The following is a 24,534-nucleotide window of genomic DNA, read 5'->3' as shown; positions in this document are numbered from 1 at the left end:
AATTGCAAAATTTAGATTTAGGAAAAAACAAAACAATAAAAAGAAAGAATTCATGAACAGCTTTACTCAGACCTTTACTTAAAACCTCTTACAAACACGTGAAATACATTTTTAAAAATTATCAGTTGAATTATCACCATCAACAACAAAACTTGAAAGAAAACTAAAAACAGCAGTCAGGCATGGTGGTGCGTGTCTGTAATCCCAGCTACATGTGAAGCTGAGGCAGGAGGATTGCAAAATCGAAGCCAGCCTGAGCAATTCAGTGAGATGCTGCCTCAAAATAAATTTTCAAAAGGGCTGGAGATGTTGCTCAGGGTAGAGCCCTTGCTTAGCATGTGTGAGGCCCTGGGTTCGATCCCCACCACCGTAAAAAGAAGAAAACGAAAACTAAAAACAGTAAAATATTGACAGAAATTGTATTTGGGGAGAGGTTCCTTCTGTGAAGGAAAGACTTCCAGTTTTAAATCAAAGGTTGAAATTAGAAAATAATCCCTGCTTTGGAAACAAGCAGGTTGGTTATACACTTTGGAGGTTGGAGAAGAAAAGCACCTTTTCCAGACTAGAACTTGTTAACGTCCCTGCTGTCTGATGGTTAGTTTTTAATTCAGGATGAACTCCAGACGTGGTGTTCAAGGGAGGAGCTAGACCAGAGGATGGCATCCTGCATCTGAGTTAACTTAGGGATGAAATATCAACCGTGCTAAAGGAAATGTGAACTCTTGTGACACATACTTTTATCCAAGGCCTTTTTTCCTCCATTTCCTTGGACTTTTGATGCTATTGTTCTCAGCTCTGTCTCATGTTCCATTGTGTTGCCTTCTTCCTGCATCTGTATAGACTTAGGGGGTTGGGAGATCTTTACAATCCTCTAAGTCCATTTTATAGGTGAGGAAAACTGAGACCTACACTTGCTAAAATGCTCACACAGTCAATAGCTGCTGAGTTATAAGGCCAGGAATAAGCAGAATAAATATGTTTTGGGATATCTTCACAACCTTGGTTAGGCAAAAATATCTTTATGAAAAGATATGAAAAGGCTAAATGGAAAAGAAGAGCTTGGATAGATTAAACTTCATCAAAATTAAGCAGTTCTGCTTTTTAGAGATGTCTTTAAGAAAATGAATAGGCAACTAGAGTGAGAAAAATTTGTGTGTGTGTGTGTTTGTGTGTGTGTGTGTAAGACAGAGGACTTGAATATAGGTTATATAAGGAGCTCCTAAAAATCAATAACAAATGATAACTCAGTTTCAAAATGGGCAGAAAACTTCTAAGAGGAATGTTGCATTAAAAATATACAAATGTTTAATAAGCACATGAAAACAATCTTTGCCATCATTAACTGTCAAGGAAATTAAAGCCAAAATCACAATGAGATTACTATTCACCCACTAGAATGGCTGAAATTAAAAAGATTCACAGCATCAAATATTGATGAGGACATGGAACAACTAAACTCTCACTTATTGCTGATGGGAGTGTAAAATGTAAAATGGCACAACTGCATTGGAAACTGGAAATTTCATATATAAAGTCAAAATAACATCTCCTCTTGGACCCAGAGATTCATCTTCTAAATATTTACTCAAAGCACATGAAAACTTGTGTTGATAGCAGCTTTATTCATCATAGGCCCAAGTGAATGGATGTAATAAATTGCAGTAGTAATACATGCCTGTAATCCCAGCATCTGAGGAGGCTGAGGCAAGAGGACCACAAGCTCAAAGCCAGCCTCAGCAACTTAGTGAAACCCTGTCTAAAAATAAAAAATAAAAAGTGCTGGGGAAGCTAGGTGTGGTGGCACATAATCCCAGCTTCTCAGGAGGCTGAGGCAGGAGGATTGCAAGTTCAAAGCCAGACTCCTCAAGGGTGAGGTTCTAAGCCACTCAGTGAGACCCTGTCTAAACAAAATACAAAATAGGGCTGGGGATGTGGCTGAGTGGTTGAGTGCCCTTGAGTTTAATCCCCTGAACCAAAAAGGGGAGGGGGCAGTTAGAGATGTGGCTCAGTGGTTAAGTGCTCCTGGGTTCCATCCCTGGTACCAAAAAATAAAAATAAATAAATGCAGTGCATTCATACAATAGAATACAACTTAGAAATACAAAAGAATGAACTGCTGATGTGTGCAACAGCATAGAAGAATCTCAGAAACATCCTGTTAATCAAAAGGATCCACAGTACATTCTATATGACTCCATTTTTATAACATTCCATGAACAGACAAAACTAATCTACAGTACAAGAAATCAGAACCGTGGTTGCCTGTGGGAGTAAGAATTAGCTGTGCACAGGAAAACTTGGTTGGCATGATGGAGAGGTGCCATATCTGGTTTGGGCTTGTGGTAGATGCATGCATTTCTTAAAACTCATGGAAGTGTCTGCTTTAGATCTGTGAATTTCAGTGCATGTAAAATTTACCTAAACCATAATATTAAAACAAAAACAAAGCTAGACACATTCAAACAACTGTAGTTGAATGTGGCAAGTTTGGGATTTGTCTTTTTACTCTCATACAGCTTCAGCCAGGGTGAGATTTCCTTTGGCGCCATGGGCAGGCACATGGCCTCTACTGAGTCATAACCACAATCTTCTCTTAGAAACCTCTGCTGCCGTTGTACTGCAGGGTTTTTCTGGATAAAGACATTTTGCCCAACAGGATAATCGCAGATGTGACATATCCAGACAGTGCTGAGAGAATGAAGGGTTGGTGGCATATGGATGGAACCAGGTCTTTCAAATATTTTCATCAGTTTCCAAATCAAAAAAGACCTGTTCCAAGCTCTTCAATATGGATTACATCAGAGGGCAGTTTTAATACTAAAATCATAAGTCATTTGTTAAATATTTCTATATATTATATTGTTCCAGATAGGTCAAAAGAATTTAATTCATATTTCTTAAATGTTGAACATGCAAGTTATAATTTTAGCATGTCATTAATAGCACTGGGCAGATGTAAAAATAGTATTAATAATTCCTTTGCTAAAATACTAATTATGGTGTCTCTGTACCGTTTTGGAAAGGAAAGGAAAGGGAATAAACTTTCTTACTCTTCTTATTTTTACTCTATTTACTTGCTTTTTTTTTTTTTTTTTTGCACTGTGAAAATATATCAAACCTCCTGACATGTTGGAAATTGTGAAAGAGGAAGATTACAAGAGCCAAGAGGAAAATGCTTTTAATTTTAAACACTGAAATTTGGTTTAGTCTTGGATGCCATTATAGTGAATAATGGGAACTGATCCTAGACTTCAAAAGAAACATGACCAGATGGTCTTACCATTCAGCACTTAATGCTGCTATGAATTTCCAGTTAGACCCCAAACTTTTCATTTCCCCAGCGTTCCCCCTCACCTCCGTCATCATACAAAAACGAAAGGAATCTGAAACCTTTTTTTGTGTTTTCTGAAATACTGGTCCTGAGCAAACTTATTTTTTTGTGTGTGTGAAGATAGGGTTTAATAAAGAGACAAAAACCTGAAACATTAATCAGATCCACTAGGCTAATTACTCCAAACTCCAAAGTTTATTACTTTTAAATATTAACTGCTTAAAATGATTCATTTGGAGATCAAAATGATTAATCCTTCTCAGTCACTATAAATGTCAGCGGCGGGATTAAAGGATTTAGATGGTCATGTTTACTCAACCTTAAATTTCTGTACTAAAGACACAAGTTAAATAGCTCCAGTTTATCATTGTTTCATGTTAATGTTTTCCTCTTAACTCTCTCTTTTAGCTCCCCTGCCTAAGTGATTGTTAACTAATTTTGGCTGTTAAGTAGGCAAGTGCTTCTTTCAGCCTTGGCTGCCAACCCGCTTTGTAGATTACCTACCAGAAGGTGTGAGCAGATAGATGTAGCTTACAGCCCTCCTCGGGACGCAGTGGGGGTAATCCTTTCCCCCTGCCTCGGCCTTTATTGGTCTGATGTCTTGAGCCCCCAGCTTACTGCTAAACTTGTATCCGGGTACTCACCACGTTGCCAATTTGGGATCCACATTGTGAATCACTGTGGTGCCGCTTCAGTCACAATTATTAAACACCTGCTGCTTTATGCCAAACCATACGCTTCTTCATACTAGTACCTACTGCAGTTTGACTATCAGATACCAACAGATAGGTTGTAGGCATCTTATCATCTCCGGCTCTTGGTTTGTTCTAAAGGAATAATTACTAAGAGAAAGTAAGAAGCAAATTCAGTTTCAGAATGCCTTTAATAAAAGAAATAATCTAAGAATATTTCTCTAATTACAAGTGGTTGCTAAAATCACTATGTATGTGTATATATGGTTGAGTGTATAAATCCTTCATGATCCAGGCTTAAAAGATGCTTTTTCTTTAAAAGTCAGTGGAGTTAATGTAGTTTTCCCCTTTGGGGCCACCAAACCTTCCTTTTGGTATCCATATGTTCCTCCTCCCCTGGGGGCCTCACGAATCTTATCTTGAAGAAAATGCACATTCTCCAGGGCCATTCATTCTAATCCTGCTTTCTCTGCTTTCAGATATAGCTGGGGTTTTCCCTTCTCATCCTCCTCATCCAGTTCACCTTAGTGCCTGGACCCAGATTTCCATTGGCAGAGGTCCCCCTCCACAACTGCTTTCTAAAAATGATTGCTGAGGGGGCATCCTGCAATGGCTTCCATTAGACTTGTGTTTTGTGTAATGAATTGTATTATAAGTATGTTGCACGGTGGTCATTTTCAACATCCTCTGGAAATTTGAGGTTATCTGTGTAGGGGCAAAAAGGTGGGCTACCTTTCCTCACCCAGCCTATGGCACATAGGACTCTCATCTAGAGAAAGTCAACATGAGCAAAGCATAACAATGTACTAATGAAGGTTTTGTGTGAAACAGGAGCCTTCAGGAATGAGAGACCTAGGGAAAGCTGTCTGTTTTTATTAGGCTTGATGAAAAATGGACAGTCATGTAGAAATGTGATTGGACAGAAAGGGTGTGATGTTCCAGTAACAGACTGGAGGGGAAATGCAGCAAGGCCTGTCCACCTTCAGTACCAGGGTTTTTCTAGGGAGAGGGTAAAAGGGAGCAGGGATAGTATGATCATTCTTGGTTTAATGACTTGCTTTGAGAGAGAGATTCCATTGTCTGTGGTGCGGAGGATCGAACCAAGTGCTTCATACATGCTAGGCAAGCACTGTACCACTGAGCCACAACCCTGTCCCAGTAAATTTTTTTTTTTTTTTGGTGGTGCTGGGGGTTGAACCCAGGACCTTGTGCATTCGAGGCAAGCATGGTACCAACTGAGCTATATCCCCAGCCTGAGAGGTTCCATTTTCTGTGATCCACCTTGAGGAGGAGGAACTCTAGTTTGGGTGATGTGCATCAGTGAGATGAGAGACAGGAGGTCAGGATAAGGCCAGAGAGAGACTTTGTTCTGAGGCTGCTTCTGAAGTCTCCAGCCTCCTTCAGTTCAGAGGATTCAGCATGCCAAAATGGTATCAGTGTATGATTTTGGAGATTAGTAACATATTAATAGATAACTTTAGCAAGAAGTTGAAGATATTTGAATTTTATTTGCAGAGTAAAAGGGGATAGGGCAAGTTCAGGTAGTTAGTGGGAAAGTATAAGAAGAGGAGTGTCTTGAAAAAATATGCACTAGGAAATAAAGTTACAGGTATTTCTCTTACTGTGTAATTGTCTTACTGTTTTGAAACTCAGCCAAATAGAAAACTCTCCTAAGATGGTAGAGTTTATTTTTATGTGGTGCTGAGGATCAAACCCAGTGTGTCACAAGTACCAAATAAGAAGCATTTACCTGATCTGTTATTTTGTGATATGCTCGTACCTATGGAGGAGTGTCACTCCATGCCTGAAAATAAATAATTTCATTCAAGCTTATAGTGACCAAGAAAAATAATTAAAGACAATGATAGATTATTTTATTTCTGTGTATTATACTTATATTGATTCATCTGTCCATTTCTTACCCTTGGATTTTGTAAAAGAAACAGATGGTTAATGTTCTTTTTTTTAAGTATTTTTTTTTAGTTGTAATTGGACACAATACCTTTATTTGTTTATTTTTATGTGGTGCTGAGGATCAAACCCAGTGTGTCACATGTGCAAGGCAAGCGCTATACCGCTGGGCCACAACCTCAGCCCCTGGTTAATCTTCTTTAAAATAATTCATATATGATGAGGGGAAAGGGAAGGATTGAAATGGAGGGAAAAAATGCTCTTATATAATCATACACAATTTCTTTTCTTTACAATGAATATATATCTATAATTGTCAATAGACATTTATTTTACTTATTTATATGCAGTGCTGAGAATCAAACCCAGGGCCTCACACATGCTAGGCAAACACTCTACCACATGTCTATTATGTTCAGACCACAAGCACTGAGCCACAACTCCAGACCAGAAGGGAAGATTTTTAAAAACCTAACCTTCCCCTTTCTTAAGAGAAGGTAATATATTAAATGTCTAATTACTGAATAGGTACTATTAAACAGCAAATCAAGAAAATACATGTAAAATGGGTTGTTTTGATTTTTCTTTGTTTTTTAAATTACTAAAATAATTATCAGGAAAGTAAGACAGAAAATAGCTAATTTCCTTCACTTACAATCCCTTTTAAATGAACCATCATTAATAGTAATATATTCCTTCTCATCTCTGTTCATGCTCAAACCACAAGCACTTACATAATCTGCTAATTCTCCTCCTTTGTTTCCAGAAGTGGGATCATACCATACAACTTAATTCTGCAACTTACATTTTTTTTAACTTAAAACATACATAATGGTCTTCCTTCCAGATCTGAAGATTGAGATCCAAACTCATTATTTATGCTAGCTCCAGAATGTTCCATAGCATGGATATGTAATTTATTCAGCCATTCCCTTTCTGGTAAACATTTGGGTTATTTACATTTTTGCAACAATGATGCAGTAAACATTTTTTTGTACATGTATATTTAGATCAAGTGATTTTGTTTGTGTAGGGTAGAGTCCCAAAGGCAAACCATCTTAGCTAAAGAGTATTTACATTGTTAATAGAAAAGTACTTTATAAGGAATAAAAGCAGCATAAGAGCAAATCTAGAAAAAAAAGATAAACAATGAATTCTCACGTAGGCCCATAAATCAATTGCTTTTATTTATTTAATTGTTATATTTAATTGTTGATACTTGGGATTGAACTGAGGGACTTTTTATCACTTTTTATCATCCCCAGCCTTTTTAATTTTATTTTGATCCCTATTTTATTTTCACTGAGTTGTTTAGGGGCTCCCTAAATTGCTAAGGCTGGGCCTGAACTTGTGATCCTCCTGCTCAGCTTCTGGAGTTTCTGGGATTACAACTGCCTAGCTCTTACAATAACAATTATTCCCCCCCCCCCCCCCCCCGCCCACATTCAGTACCAAGGATTGATTTTCTAAACACAGGTTACAAGTTTCAGGCCCTACTTGCAGTGTGATAAAAGAAAACCAATACCTAATAAGAAGTGTTGATAAGAACATACAGAAATTAGAGCCTTGTGCACTGCTAGTGGGAATAAAGCAGTACATCTGCTGTGGAAAGCAGTCTGCCAGGCCTTCATAAGATTAAGTAGGGAACTGCCCTAGACCTAGCAATTCCTCTCCTGGGTGTATACCCAAGAGACATGAAAACGTGTACACACAAAAATTTCTACATAAATATTCCTAGAAGCAGTTCATAATAGTCAGAAAGTGGAAAAAAACTGAAATGTCCATTAGTTGATGAATGAATAAATAAAATATGGTATATCCATACAAAAGAATATTATATAACCATGGAAAACAGTGAAGAACTGATGTTATAACATGTTTGAACTTTACAAACATCATGCTAATTGAAAGCAATTGATTAAAAAAGACCACGCATTGTAAGGTCTCTTTTATCTGAAATGTTCAAAATAGGCGGAGGGAGATGGGGGAAGCAAGCTGGAAATTTTAGAAGATTTTTTTTTTTTTTGGGTAAATAGAAGTATTCTAACATCATAGTTGCTAAAAAGCCATTGAATTGTACACCATATGGTATATAAGTTGTATCTCAATAAAGTATTTATTTTTTAAAAAGTAAGAGATGGTGCCAACTTTAGGGAAATTTGGACATTAGAAGGGAGAAGATACACTGCCCCCAGGGTACTGGCATCACCCTGTGCCACTCTAAGACTAGACTCTTACGTAGAATTTTTATCTTTCCAATTCAAATAAGAGATAATAGATGTCTTACCCATTGGTGAAGAACACTCTGATTGCAGCTTTGAGAAATTCCTCTCTGCTCTGATTAGGTTGTAGGTGCTGTATGAGAAAAAGGCCAAATTGGATCCCTGATCCCCTTCATTTATTAAAGGGGTATCATGTACCAACCTCATTTGAAGTATTTGTCCTTACACCATCCTTTTTCCTTTGTCATGTATGCTAACTCATTTTTTTAAATGTAAAGTTTTTTTTTAATGATACCAACTGCCTAGGTTGTTCATTAAGTTTTTCTTTTATAGATTTTCAAATTTATGAGTGTCATAAAACAAAAATGCCTAATCTGGTGCAAGCTAACCTTGCATTTTAATCACAAGTGAATTCCACCCTCAGGTAGGCTTGTTCTTGCTACAATTTATTGTTTTGGTGCTGTTTCAAATTGTAATTGGAAACTTTGCCATTGACCCTGCTGATCAAGGTTACAAAAAAAATTCAAAGTGCAGGAGAGAAATACTTGTTTGCCATTCTTAGCCAAAGAGAATTAATATAAAGACTAGAAGGCAGAAAGAGAAGTTAAGAGAAGTGGTGCTAAAAGTAGTGCAAAGAACATCAGACTTTTTACAATCTGAAAAAATCATGGAAAATAAGAATAGAATATTTGCTACTTGAACTGAATCTGACTCTAACCAAGGCTATCAGATGGTTAGCCTGGTCCCAGAGGTACCTAAGCAGCCTCATCATGCCTTTCTTTTTCTACTTTTCTACATCTCCTTCAAGCTGTACCCAAACATTCTCAGCCCAGCTCAGCCTTCCCACCTCCTTTATCCCACCAATTACTCTTCACCTAGTCAGGAACCTTTCTTGTCTCAACTCTGAATTTGTCAAAACTGCATAGCCTGTCATAAGTATAGCTTATCTTGCTAAGTGTTGCTAGATTGCAGAAAATTATCTGGTAGATAATTTATTCTGGCCTAATGGTTAGATATCTTCAGAGAAGGGTGTTTGCATTAAAACAAGGGATCCTAAAATTTAAAAAGCCTTACCCAAACAGGAGAGTTGACAATAATAGAATCTGAAGCATTGTGGCATTTCTCAGGAAAAGGCATTTTTGAATGAAGTCAATTACTTATGTCAAAGTCAACTTTGGTGGTGATGTGGCTATTTGCAAGTGATTTGAAAATTATTCTTTCCCCACCATAAAAATTACACATTTCTCCATGATCATTAATTACATTTGTCAAGGTATTTATTTTTTAAGGAATTTTCCCCTCATTTATACAAACCATCATGTAAGCCAAGTTGTGAAATCCCTGAAAGGTAGAAAGAGGCCATGGGGAAGTGATTTGAACAGAGGTAGTAAGTGGCTTTAACACAGGTCCATCAGAGGCCAACTTTAGTGTGTTCTTTCCTCTGGAAACAAAAATAAACTTTTAAATTCAGTGAAGAAATCTAACAGGGATTTCTGCTGTTTGGGTAGCTTTCTAGTTTGCATTTCAGAAACAGCCCTAAAGAGTTTTGAGTTATTGTGAGCTGATGACTGCAGAGGTTCAAATTGTTCTTGAGTTTAGATCACATACAATTCAGAGGGATGATGCCTTGGATATTTAGCTGCAAAATGAACTGTGTTTACATACCTGGAGAACAAATAAAGATTGCAGTTTTCTGCTTTCTTTCACCTCATGGATTTTTGCATCAAGATGGCAATAGCCTGAAAAGTCAGAAACTTGGAAAATGTTTCAAAATATTAAGTTCAAAGATAAGAAAGAGAATGCTTATCGTCTTATAACGTCTGTTTTTTGTTCTGGAATGTGGGCACCTCCCAATATAGGAGGGAAGTGCAGAGGATCATTCTTATTTATTTTTTCACTCCCTAAAAATTATTTTGTATTTTTATTTTGAAAAACCTGCATGTTTGATGGTAATATTAAAATGTTGTAGAGTTCTCTGCACCCCCCACCCCCCCCCCCCCGGCATTTTAAATGTGACCTGGAAATAACAGTGAGTAAACTCTTTTAAAGCAATTCCATTAACAGTCCATGATGACAATGATTTTGTTTGGATTGACTCTCATAAGTAGAATTCACTAAAAATACTGACAATCCTGTGTCCTACCTCAGTGAGTTGACCCACATTCTCACTGTGAAGTGGGCAGGCACTTTTTTCTTTCTTATTTTTTTGTGGATTTTTTTTGGGGGGGTTCAGATGCTTATTCACATCTCCCTGATAAGCACAGTTTGATTTGCAGCTAATTGTAGCAACTGATTTTCATTATTTATGAGTGTCATTGTCAGAATCCATTTGGAAGTCTGACCAAGACAAAGCTGATTCCAACTTCTGATTATGACCATAGCAATAAAGCAATTAACCACACTAGTTAAAATATGCTGAGGCCTGGAGGCTGCTAATATCTTTACAGCCCAATATTTTCTATATTGTACTTTATGTTTGATTTATTTCCTAGCAGATTCTACATATCATTTTATCATAAGTAATTTGTAATCCACTGTTTTAAAAAGTATAGCATAGGTTTCTCATACCAGCAAATTAACTGAAGTGTTCCTAGAAGTAGGAAAATTAAAACTGTTGGTCATTCAGTAGCTGAATTTAAATCACTCTTCTTATACTACTATTCTTTGTAAATATTTTGTTTCTTATTGGTACCTAAGTCTCAGAGTCTACCATGTCAGCAAGATATAAGAAATGAAAGAGACCTATATATACATCTTACAAGCAAACATTTTTCACACTCTTCTCATCCATAGTATCATCAAACATATGTGAGAATTCAAGAATAAATACAGGATTGGGAAAGTCATTAATAACAGAAGTCATTTTAAGGTGTCACCTAATTTAAACACTTTTGCTTTAAGTTATTGCAGTGTCATGAGTTTTATTATGCTCAATTTATTAGTAAAGGCCCACAGAGTTCACAGCTATTTATTTTTCAGGGAACTTGATTTTATCATTAATTTTTAAATACATAATACTTCCACTTTAAGAGTTTACTTTATTTGCAAAAATTGTTTTACTCAGATCAATACAGATTTTTCCAGGTGTTTATTAAAGCAAAAAATCCCTAGAATGTCAAAATGTCCAAAGCATGCTGAAAATTTTCAAGACATTACACCCCAAAATTTAGTGCATGCATGTGTACACACACACACACACACACACACACACACACACACACACACCCACACACCCCATCCGTGCTTATATTGATTGCTAAATTAAGGTGGGAAGATGTAATAAGATTGAGCAAACTCATGTTTTTACTTAAGGAACAAATTTATTCTTAAGAGAAACTTCTTCTTTTTCAGAGGAGTAACATCTGGGTGGGAAAATCCTGTAGTCCAGGATTGGAGCCAGGACACAGGAAATAATTCTGACAATTTCTATTACTTCATAAGTCTGCTAAACAAAATTCTGCCATTGTAAGGAATCCTTTCTCTGGGTTGAGTTTTCATGGTTTGTGGTACCTGCTCATCTCCATGGAGGTGCTTGTGGGAGAAGGGATGTCTGAGCTGGAGCTTGTAGACAGGCTGCAGTGCAGCCCCACTCTGCCCCATTATTGCACCCCCTTGACCATATACCATGCAAAGCTAATGGGAACGCTGGTACTGGTAGCAGATAAACCTGAATGTGTGAGTGTTTATTTCAGGGAGATTTTCTTTAAAAAAAAAAAAAACTAAACTAAGACTAATCATATACTCACTAGTTGTTATCTTTTTTTCCCCCTAATTAGGACAGAATTTTACCCTAAGGCAGTTAGGAGTTTGTGAACCAGCAACTCGAAGAGGACTGGCATTTTGTGCGGAAATGGGGCTCCCTCACAGAGGTTACTCTATCAGTGCAGGGTCAGATGCTGATACTGAAAATGAAGCAGTGATGTCCCCAGAGCATGCCATGAGACTTTGGGGCAGGGGGGTCAAATCAGGCCGCAGCTCCTGCCTGTCAAGCCGGTCCAACTCAGCCCTCACCCTGACAGATACAGAGCACGAAAACAAGTCCGACAGTGAGAATGGTAAGTTTCAGTTTTGCTTTATAATGTTGGCATTCAGTGCTTCTGCCTATTTTGGTTGACTATGGGTCATGTTCTCCTTCCTTTCTTCCTTCCTCCCATTCTTCTTTGTCTTCCCTTCTTCCTTTCTTTTTGTTTAATGCAGTAGAATACAAGAAATGTCCTTGAATAATGCATTTTTTTTCCTGGAAAAAAATCAATATTGAACATTAGATTGTTAAATTATGCAAGTAGTCTATGATATGTTAGCTACAGTTTTGAAAAACATTTCAATTGTGTACAGGAAAAAAAATTAACTTTGACTTATCTTGGACCATGTCACCTGTTATCCTCTGTAGAGTAGCAAAGCAAGTGTTGATAAGGTTTATCCCAGAGCCAGCTTGCAATCAAAGATATCTTTGTAGATTCCTCTTGAAGATATCTTAAAGAAGTTGCAGAATCTTAGAATGGATGAGTGAGCACACAGAATAGTTTATTAACAGGGCTCAAGTGATTGAAGAACAAATTTGATCATGCTTTAAACTTCCTAGTTGATGAGAGCAATTGAATTCTTGGTAAAGAGGAGGAGTGTGGGCTTTGATGTGCTTTGGGAACTGGATGACTATGCAATTAAATCCACACACAAAAATTGGATTTAAGGATATCTAAATAATAGCTTTCTACATGTAAGAAAGAAAAATGTCTTTATAAATTACTGGGACTTCTGTCCTAATGCCGGTACAGGGTTACCAAAAAACAAACAAACAAAAAACCACTTAATTTATGTGTAATAATGCAGTAATAAATTTAAAAAAAAAGCTTAATTTTTTGTCAGTGCTACTTCTAGGAAGGATTGGAACATCAGTGCCAATGCACCAGACAACAGCAACAACAACAACAAAAAAAAAACATTTCTCCTTCAGATTTAATGCTACTTCAGTCTGTTTATTAATGCTATGCATATCCAATGTATCAAAAAAAGACAAAATTAAGGTAAAAGAATCCCTTGACATTGGAAAGAAAGGTGGTTATCTTATTAATAATATTTCATTTGTAATATTTATTGAACAACTTTGTCAGCTTGGCTTTGTAATAAGAGTGCAGATCTCTGGTTAGTTTTCGGTTTCAGCTAAATGACAGTGTGAAGTGGTACCTAGTGGGAGCACTGCTTATTAGGCATTTCCTTCCTATTCACAGGGAAAACGTCTAATTTAAGACGTCGAGAACTATTTCTTACCTTATAGAGAAGATTTTAGTGCATTAAACTAAAGTCAAGATCAATTAATAACATACACTTAATATTTTCATTTTGGAAGTGCAAGTTCTTGGTAAAAGCTAGCTTTATTTCAATCTCAAGCAAGAAACAAGGATACCTCTTTTGGACAAAATGAGTCTCAGAATCAGGCCGCCAACATTTTCCTCAACTATTCCATTCACCTCAGTAAATCCTGTGTTTATATCAATTTTCATAGTGGATTCAAGAGTCACTAACCTTAACTGCTTACAATTTGGTGTAAATATTGCTTCCCATCCATCTGCACTTCATATAACACTCCTTGAGCAATTGCAGGTACATTGTTATATTCAAATTCTGCATTTGATTTTCCTAAAATTCACAATAGAATTTATGATATTATAGAAAGGAAGAGAATGACCAAGTTTCAAACATGTATCATTTCTTTCTTTTCAGAAAATATAAATCTGCAAACTTTGTAATGTTTAGTTAAAAAAAAAATGATTGGGAGGATTGCAGGAAAAACTTGTGAATTTCTAACTCCGCTGCCCCTCTGCATCTGAATGAATTATTATTAACTAGAGGAGGACCTTGTTTCCCTGGGAATCTCATAGACCCAGTTCTTAGAGTGATGGGAAAGCTGGAGAAGTTGTACTCTTTCATTTCCTCAAGTGTTGGTTATGAAGCAGAATGAAGAGAGGCAGGGAGAAAGTGACAAGGGCCTTGCCTTGAAATTCGAACATTTGGCAGCATTTATTGAGAGTAAACAGGTCAGCCAAGTTAAGAGTATAAAGTGTCAAAAGCAGTGTTTCTTGAGCTGGACAGCAATGACTTAAACTTGTGTTTACTCTTTGCTCAAGGTTTGGTTATGATTATTTTTTAAACAATGTTTTGATGGTCCAAGAATTCCCAACGAGGTTGGTTCAAGGAAAGAAACAAGAAGAAAGAAAAGAGATATGTTGTCTTAATGAATACGGAGGATTTCATATATTTATTATGTATTTCCGTAGGAACATTTCAGATTGTTTGTTCTGAAATTTCAGTGATTACTCAGAAAGACCAAGAATTCATTAAGCTAATTAATTACTTTAAGATCTGGGGAAACATAGTTTTCTGAGGCATTTAGCAGACCTTAGAATTTTGAATTGTGGAGTTCAACATGAGCATTGTGGATTTTTCCCTGATATAAAAATGTATGTTTTTTTTTTCCCTTAAGCTGTGTTATAGTAAGAACTAAAATTTGCAATCATACACAGGTTCTTTGAACATCTTCAAAACCAACATACTCAAAACTAATACATATTTCTATTTCTATCAGTATTTTTAGTTAAATATTTCCAATATAAAATTACTAAAATAATTCAATTCTTTTCTCTTCGGGTATTTTGAATGGCTCTCACTTTGAAAGTCTATTGATCTTCCCATTATATTTTACTTTGACCCTTCAATTATTTTGCTTGTCTGATTTTATTCATTTTTGAACTAGCTTGAGATGTGTCAGTGGAAAACCTATTATATCACTAAAGGTCAGAACAAGAAGGACCCGGGTAAAATATCTCACCAAATGAAACTAATTTAAGAACCAGACACTGATTTGTTCTCATCCGGTTTAACATGGGACCTTTCATTGACTGTTTTCATCATTTGCAATAACTGTGAATGAGGTCGTTTTCCCCAGGAAAAGATGCTTTTCAACATTTGTAAAAGTATGCAAGTGAAGTGTCTGATACTATAGTTATAACTTCAAAGGAGTGTTTAGTCACTAAAACAGATTAGATTTCATTTATTTATTGATAAAGAGGCCAACAGTTCAAGTTAAGAAGGTGCTAGAACGACTGTGAGGCTAATGAAATTTTGATGGCTGGAGCATCCCAGGAGAATAAAAGAACATTCAGACCTTGTCACACATCTCTATGTGAGCAGAGATTCAAAACAAGTGATAAAATTTATTCTTTTGCAAACCTAACTTTTCACCGACCATGGGAATTTGAAATCAAAAAAGAATTTGGAAAGAAAGATTTTGTAGTATATTGAGTTCTGTATGGAATTCCAAATGTTGATCTTTTTTTCCAAATTAAGGGTCTGGTAGAAGTCCTTTCTTGACACATATTGATCATTGGGGTTGTCATCGTTCTCGTGAGTCACCTGCCAAGCACCAGATAAATGCTGAAGGAACAGTGATTTGTGCCCACCTATTAACAGCAGTTCTAGTAAGCTGTTGAAAGGTTAAAAAAAATAAATGCAATGGGATTCTCTAATCAAAGGTAAAATTACCAGTATGCTTTGGATTATTTTAGGCATCTTTCCTGTCTCTGATGTGTTATTAAAAGACCCCCGACTGAATTCCCACTATCTAGCTTTGCAAGTAATCTGATCTTAATTCTGAATATCTGTTTAAATGTCAAGAACAAAGGACTTTTTACTTGTTTCAAAACATCCATCTTTAAGCTATAAAAAAGGTTTGCATATGCATCGTTTCCCAGGGGCAGTCAAGCAAGTATTGTTTTTTGTCATCCAGTGTGTGGTATCCTGAAAGGTGCCTGGATTCAGAATCGCAGAGATCAGGGCTCCCATCCTTTCATTCACCCCCGAAAACAGTTTAATCCTCAGTTACCCAGGGTGTGAGTTCCCAATTTGTGCATCTCTGCCTGCTAACGCATCAGTTGTTCTGCTAATTCTGTTGTGTTGCTACTTCCGGAGATGTGGTATTCCCCAATTGGAAGTCCCTCATCTTGCTCTTCCTTTCTCTACCACTTAGTGCCTCTTGGGACAAACTGACCTTTGACATCATTCAGGCCAGGAGGAGCTGGCACTTCTCTTCTACTGTATCATGATTCAGAGCCTGAGAACCTCATGAAGGGTATAGGTTGAAAACATACTGCCTGTAGGCAGGCCACCTGATTTTGTATGAGTACCATCCCCTCCCAGCTGTGTGGCCTTGGGCAAGTCACCTAACAGTCCTGTGCTATAGTTTCCATGTAAGTAAAATAGAGATGACAGTGACTAGTATACAGTCCTAAAAGGATAAGGCTGTTGTGAATATTAAGTGAGTTCAGGTATATATTGTGCTTTAGAACAGTGCCTGGCAGCTACTGAGTTGTGAGTGTGTGCTCTTATTATTTCTGAAGGTAGAAAATTACATCCTTAAGTAGTTATGAAGATTAAATTAAATAAATAATATTAAGTACCTACATAGTTTGGGCCCACATTCAGTGGCCTCTCCTTCCTTCCCCACCTCTTTGTTACCCTCCCTTTGTCTACATTAGTCAAATGTTTGTAGGTTTAGTAAGATGAGAGAGAACCAACACTCTCTCCCAGAAAAGACATTGATAATTTGCATAGACTGGAATTTCTGTCACCATTGATTGACTCTCTTATTTTCCTCCAAAACCCCACATCCTTTTTAATTTACTATAATTAAATGAATGTGCATTGAATGCTGCTGATAATTAGTTTGATGGCTATAGACTTCAAAGACTTTAGCATGCTCCTTCCCCTCCTGGCCGAAGGAAATTTCAAAAGTAGTGTTTCCCTCAAAGGCATGTTACTTAGACAGCCAGTCAATTAAAAGGCAGTTTAACTGATGCTCATCAGTTCACACAATAAAATAAATCATTCCCTTAAGACTTCATTTCTCACCTGGGGTCTTAGCGATGTACCTGTTGTAGGACCCCAGGAAGGCCACACTAATTGTGCATGATGCTGAAGTATTAAGGGCTAATTTGACTAACAAAAAGCCTATAACATTAGAGTGCAGTGTTTTGTTTTGTTTTTTTCATACAAGATACTTGCTTTGCACTGCTAAACACTTTTCAAGGAAGAAATTTTACTTGTCCTTTGAAATAGGTACTTTAAAAAATCTGCTTTCTGTATAGAGAGATAAAGTTTAAAAGTTGAGTTATTGTACTTTACAAGGAAAAATGTAAGGTATGCCCCTTAAACCAATTTGATAAACCATTGTACTGATACTGTTTACATCAGTCTCTCAACAGAGAGCTTGAGCTATTTTGCAATCCAAATTACTATGTCAGGCAGTGTATGTTCTCTGAAAGCGTGGGCAGTGCAATTTCTTCTCTTTCTGAGTCACTGTATGAGGTGAGAGAGAGGAAATGGAAGGACCTATAGTTATTCTATTACCAATTAAATTGTAGAAGAGTTTGGGAGAACCTGCTAGTGGCTTGGAGTACCCCGTTATGTCACCTACTTGTGATGCTTGTAGCTACCATGAAGATGGCATTTCCCTAGCTCTTTTCATGAAGGGAATAATATTTGGATTTTCTGAAGATAATTTGAAGATGTGTGTGTGTGTGTGTGTGTGTGTGTGTGTGTGTGTGTGTGTGTGTACTTTAGCTTCTCTAGCCTAATTTTGTTCCTTCAGCTTTATCCACAAATTTTTCTTTCAGCCTTCTTGGGAAATTGTGAGAACTGAGATGGAATTCCCTTGCTGTAGAAATAAATGTTGTTTTAGTGTTATTCTAATTTTATGAGATTCTATTACACACAGTAACTTATAACTTGAATGTTGAGTTCAATTATGAGCCCTCTTCTGGCATGCAGTGGTCAATTCTGGCATGGTCTGCCACTGTAAATTATATTTTATGTTTTAGGTGCTCTAGTATGTCAATATGAGTGAAAGTAATACGTGGGTATGCTTACTAAATCAAGCTCAGAATTGAAGTGCTGCTTTGCAAAATACAGTCATTTCTAATGTATAAAATAGTTACCTTGCCTCAATACATATACATTTGTAGTTTCAATTGTGACTTTTCATTCTTTGAGTAAAAGTTTCCATTTTTCATTTAAGGATGAAATATATTCACTTCTTGAATATGTACAGCTCACTCTTGAGTATTAGGATTTAAATAAAATTTAAAAATATATTATTATGAAACTACTATTATGAAAACTTATAAAGTCTACTGCCATTTCTCTTATTTAGTATACATATATAGTTTTCCATTCTAAGAGGCTTTTCAGTAAACTTTTCAATTTGCTACTTGTCATGTGGACATTGCCAATTCCACCAAACTCATCTTGTGTTCTAAGTATTTTTGTTTAAAATATATAGAATATAAGCTACCTCTGTTTAAATTCTGAACATTCTTTTAGTTGCAGATTTGAAATCAACATGAAGTATATCATGCACTTAACAAAACTGATGATGTATGCCATTTGGATTTTTGAATGTGTTTTTGATATCCTTGAAAAATCACAGTGGTAGCAGTAAAATTGTTTTAATTAATGAATCGAACAGCAGTGAATGCTGAATCAGGTTTATTGATGTAATTATCACTGAAATAGAAAAAATAACTGTTACAGTCACAGAACCTTAGTTTATTTGCCATTCTGAGTGTATTCAAGTGTTTGAAGAGCAACTAACTGATTTTTTTTGTGTGCTATTTAAAGAATATTCTTCTCAAGTCTTAACGATTCTGTTTATTGACATTACATCTACATACAGTTTTATACATGAAAATCTTTTACATTATTTACTGAGTCGTTTCAGTGATAATTTTACGATATTGAAATATTTTTATATTTATTGGTTGACTTGAGATAGTTTTCTATAATGACTAAATTGTACATAAACTAAATGTAAAAGCTATTTGAATGCATATTAAAGTGGATACAAATGCATATAAACTTGGGAAAAGGGCAATTAGGAACATCTGATGACTCTTACCTTGACTTTATATATTACTATTATAAGTCACACAGAAACTAAAAATTGAATAAAGTTTGGATGTGACTCATCGAATTGATTTCTTATTTGGTCTATCAACTACATCTTCATTCAATGAATAATAAATGCTGACTGTTGTACCAAGTGCTGGAAAAACAAAAATGAGTAAGATGTGGGTCCTGACCTCTAGTCGCTCACAGGCTAGTAGGCAAACAGGCAAGTCGACATGTAATTGGATTTTAATATGGTAAGTGTTATTACAGCAGAATATGCAAAGTCACTGTCAGCACAGAGCAGAATATTGCCAGTAGAGAGAGAATGCAGGGAGGAGAGGAGAGAATGCTTCATAAAGGTGGAGAGGGAAATGGCATTGGAATAGAGGCTTAAAGGTTATAGAGAAATTCAAGACAGACAAAGCAGTCAAGGAGAATGTGTTAAGTTCCTGGGGACTGTTCCTCAAATCCCAAGTTGTTTGGTGCCTGTAACACATGAGAGTTGAGGCTGCACAAGTTGCCTCAGAATATATCCAGAGGTCCTTCAAGGAATTTGCACTTTTTGCTGCAGGCTACAAAAGAAGCCCTGAGGGATTTTGATTAGAGGGAATGCATGGTCACACACCCATTTTCTGAAATTACTTTGAAAGCAGTGTGGAATGCTGTCTTTCCCACAAGAGAGTAAGCTCTGTGGGGACATGGCCACTGTGTTCACCTTACACAGTCTCTGAACCTGGAAATGAAGTTGCTATTGAATATTCATTCAAATAATAATTATGATTAATTCAAATAATAGACTTGGAATAGACTTGGTTTGGAAGTGGTTCTCCAGCCCAACCGTTTACAGGCTAGAGACTTGTTCCCCACCTTTCAATGTTGAGATCTGGTAGAATCTTTAGGAGGTAGAACTTGGTGGAAGATGATCACTGGAGGCTCTGCCTTTGGGTTCATGCTACTCTCACAGAGTGAGTAAATTCTCATGAGAGTGAGTTGTTATAAAATGAGGCCATCCCCCACATTTATCCCTTTCTGCACATGGATGACTCCCATTCTATTTCTCTACCATATTACCTTGCAGTCAAGGGATTTAGCACATTTAGTTTGGGAAGCTGAAAGTCTAAGATTGGGTTGAACAGATGGGGCTGCCCAATCTTAGACTTTCAGCTTCCCAAACTATGAACTAAATAAACCTCTTTTTTTAAATAAAGTACCCAGCATCCTGTTCTTGGTCATAGAACAGAAAACAGACTGATCTAGGGGTCAAACTGGGAACAAATTAGCCAATTAGGTAATATAATATAATAATCAAAATGGGAAAATATAAGTTTGGATAAAGAACCAGGGAGGAAAGGGAGACCCATTCATTTAGAATCAAAATCTGGTGATTAATTATTTGCATTGAAATAGGGAGAAGGGAGACATTTAAAAAGACTATCTTCTCTAACATGGGAGACTGGGTGAATGATGGTATAATCCAAGTTGGGAGTTAAAGCATATTGTTATAAAGTTATGAATTCAGCCAGGGAATTACTACTCAGTTCAGTAATCTTTTACACAATTATGTGTGTGTGTGTGTTTATTATATATTATATATTATATTCATTGTTTATTATATATTATATTATATTCATTGTATACATAGTAACATATAATATAAATACATATATAATTATATATAATATATACATTACATTTAGTGCTATTTTGTTTAGAAATACTTATTTAAAACCAGGGATAGAAGCTCTTCCCAAATCCAAACAGAATATAAAATGAAGACAATCACAGGTTGAATCATGAGTTCTCTAATATATTTTCTATAGAAGAAGCAACAATGAAAGAAATGAACTTCCACAGAGGGGGAAAAATATCAATTCACTGAAGACAGATTGTATATGATTTGCAGAATCAAAAACTTCCAACATTCTGCCCCATTAAGCGCCATGTTATCCTGCAGATTGGACAGGAAGATGTTAATTTCTGTGTAGTGGGTATGGCAGTCAAATTGCAGAGGGCTGAGAGTTGAACAGAAACCTAAAATGTGGCATCAGCGAGTGGAGATTGTTCTTTCCAAAACTCAACTAAGCAAGGAAGGAGGGAGCTAGGTTGAAGATACCTGGGGAATTTGGTGGAAGGGATATTTTTATCTTGCAAGACATTTCAGCATCTTTATAAGGAAAGGGAAGGAGAAATGCAATAAGAAACTGGAGGTAGAGGAGATTAAGGGGAAATGAGTTGCACCTGGACTGAGGGATCAGGTGTGCAGGGATCCTTGGATTATAAACCTATGCAACTGTGAATTCCTCAAGATGTCTTACCTTTTAAGATACTTTCATCTTACCATTTTGTGTGCATAAATAGTTTGGTGTTTGCTACAGAAAGGTTTACTAAAAAGGATATATTTCTGGGCTGGGGATGTAGCTCAGTGTTTGCCTGGGGTATGCAAGATCGGGGTGTGGATCTCCAGAACTATAAAAAAAGAAAGAGAAAGATACATTTTTATTTAATATTGATTGAAATCATAACAAATGTCAAGTCAGAGTAGTATAAACTGATAATATTTGATGGAATTGAAACTTCATGTCATAAAAAGATTTGTGGGGAAAGTACATTCTTATCCAAAATTGGTATTTTATTTAAAATAGTTCTATACAACTATAAAACTGTGGTTTCTCATCTAGAGCATTATGAAAAAGAAGCAGTTATTGGCTTTGGAGTCTGAATGCCAGGATTGCATTCAGTATTGCTTCAGCAACAAAGGTGATTTCTTATTTCCTTTCCTGATCCTTGGTGTGTGTGTGTGTGTGTGTGTGTGTGTGTGTGTGTGTGTGTGTGTGTGTGTCTACACCCATATGTGCATATATATACATATACATGACATGTGTATGATCTTTGCCCTAAGGATTAAATCAATAGCCGGAAAATAAGTGTTTCCACCTTAGTAAGTGCAAATTGTTTTGAACTATTTTAAACAGCTTATTTCCTTAAAAACAAAAATGCATGTTTATAAACATAATTATGTAATCAGTTTATTTTTAAATGAATTCTCTGAGACAATATCAAATAATAATTTTTTGAAAAATATACAAAAGGAGGACCAAAAGCCTAATCATGACTGATGTGTCTAAGAAAATTAGAAATAGTCTATAAATAGCTAGAGAGATAGTCATTACTTACATATTGCAAATTTGGAAAATGGTGACTTAGTGAAATAATGATTTGGACTACACTGGTAAATATCCAGTAATCAGGATGAAGTAGGCTTGCCCTTCCAACTGGTTTATATAGAAGTCTTAAAGTTCACAAAGAGAGATCTTAAAATTTTGATATACAGCAGATGGAGATTCCTGGGGGATTTGAAAGTGCTTGAATGAAATGTCAGTTGCTGCAGAAAACAAGTATGAGACATTCCCTTATAATGGACTGTGTCTCATTTGCTGTGACTAGAGTACCACTGTATAGATGGCAGGATACAAAATGTGCTCATAGGTGAGCCAAATGGTCTAAATGAGCCTATTTAGGATTTGTTTCAGATAATCAGTAGAATTTCTAGGCACTTAGTCATTATTTGTAAAGTACTGTCTTAATAACCTAAAATTATTCCATATGACAGATACAATAAAAGTGGAACTTTAGAGCAAATGAATTTAAGAATAAAACATTATGAGTTTTTAAATGCATACCTTTAATCTATTTTAATTACTTAGCATTACATGTTTATTAGGCAACAGAAAAAAGCTAGATAATATTAACCAGTTCCTATTTTGGTATTTGATATGTTTTTATTCTTTATCTGTGTGCTTGTTTTTTACAATAATAAAATAGCAATATCTCCTGACATAAATTTACCTGTGTTATTAGCTATACTACTCCATGATGCTTTTTTAAATAGTATGCCATATCATAATTTGTTTTGTGTACCCACTACTTTTGCCACTTTGGTTGTTTGAATTTTCACTATTAAAAATTTTACTGGGGGCAGTGGTTGGTGTGATGTTGCTCAAAGGATACAGAATTTTAGTTAGGAAGAATAAATTCAAGAGATCTCTTATACATTGTGGGGATTCTAGTAAGTAACAATTTTCTTTTCTTTTTTTGAGATCGGAGGGATAGAACCCAGGGGGCTCTATTACTAAGGTGTATTCCAGCCCTTTTTACTTTTTATTTTGAGACAGAATCTCACTAAGTTGCCCAGACAGGCCTCAAACTTGCCTTCCTCCTGCCTCAGTCTCCTGAGTTGCTGAGATTACAGATATGTTCCACTGTGACCAGCCAATATATTGAATTTTTGAAAATTGATAAGACAGTAGATTTTAAGTGTTTTTATTACAAAAAATATGATAAGTACTGAATTAATACACATGTTAATTAGCTTGATTTGATCATTCCACAATGTGTACATATTTCAAAATATCATGGTGTACATGATAAACACAACTTTTATTTGCCAATTTAAACAAAAAAGTTAGAAAACATAAGTTACTTGTAATAACCATCCTAGTGGGTACGTGTTTACACATTTATACCTAGTTCTGTGATTACTATAGGATAAATTATTAGAAATGGAATTTCGGATCCAATAAGTATGTACAATTTGAGGCTTTTGATACACTCTGTCAAAATGCCCCGCAAAACAGCTTGTCTTCATTTATACTCCTTTCCTAATGAAATTAAAAAAAAAAAAAAACTTTTTGGTTCTTTTTAGTTATACACGACAACAGAGTACATTTTGACCTAATTACAAAAGCATGGAACATATCTTGTTCTAATTTAGTTCCCACTACCTCTCCTTCTGAAACATAGTGTCATACTATGGTTGTGATTTATTTGATTCATGGGTGAAATATTTTCATCCATTTGTATTTTTTGTATGTGTATACCATTTTTATTTTTTCTTTCATGAATTGTCAGTTTGTGCCTCTGTTATTCTGTTGGGCTATACATGAATCTTCCTGATGTAAAGAAAACTGAAGGTAAAGGTAGAATTCAAAGGCTACGGGGCATTGACTCCTCTCTTGTATACATGTGGCCTTGGTGAGATAGGTTTGGCTGCAGGAAGACCTTTTATGTGTAAACATGCCCTTCTATGTGGGCCTTCTGCTCCTAGACATGTACAAAGTCTACAATAATGAAGAATAGAATAGTGATGCAAACTCCAAGAATAAAAGCGCTTGAGCACAGCACAAATTTATGGTCTTCCAGTCTAGCAGGATTCTGCTTTGCTTCAACATGCATTCATTTGTAGAAATTCTAGTTCCCAAGAAAATCTGTATTTAATCCAGCTCAGAATAGCATTTCCACGAAGTTTCTGTACCCTTATTTAAAAAATTAAAGCAGGCAGTAATAACACTGGGAGGTGTATATCTTTCCATTGATCCATAGTCTGTTGGAAAAGAAGTAAGATATAGATACAGATTTATACATACACATAATTATTGAG

The 24,534-nt window shown here is 36.0% G+C and overlaps 1 protein-coding gene across 9 annotated transcripts in view; it reads left to right on the top strand.

The window, feature by feature from the left end:
• TENM3 (teneurin transmembrane protein 3) overlaps positions 1 to 24,534 on the top strand; it is a 606,711-nt gene that overhangs the window by 176,735 nt on the left and 405,442 nt on the right. For 7 of the 9 annotated variants that reach the window (XM_081269536.1, XM_081269537.1, XM_081269541.1 and 4 more), the window contains exon 3: positions 11,933 to 12,211. The exons of the other annotated variants lie outside the window; for them this stretch is intronic. In XM_081269536.1, coding sequence (XP_081125662.1) covers positions 11,933 to 12,211 — 279 coding nt within the window. The remainder of the gene's footprint in view (positions 1 to 11,932; positions 12,212 to 24,534) is intronic. 9 annotated transcript variants of the gene reach the window in all.

The sequence above is a fragment of the Spermophilus citellus genome, assembly GCF_964194105.1.
Source record: "Spermophilus citellus genome assembly, chromosome: 16".
In the NCBI taxonomy this organism is placed as follows: domain Eukaryota; kingdom Metazoa; phylum Chordata; class Mammalia; order Rodentia; family Sciuridae; genus Spermophilus; species Spermophilus citellus.
This window is presented reverse-complemented; position numbering and strand designations above follow the sequence as displayed.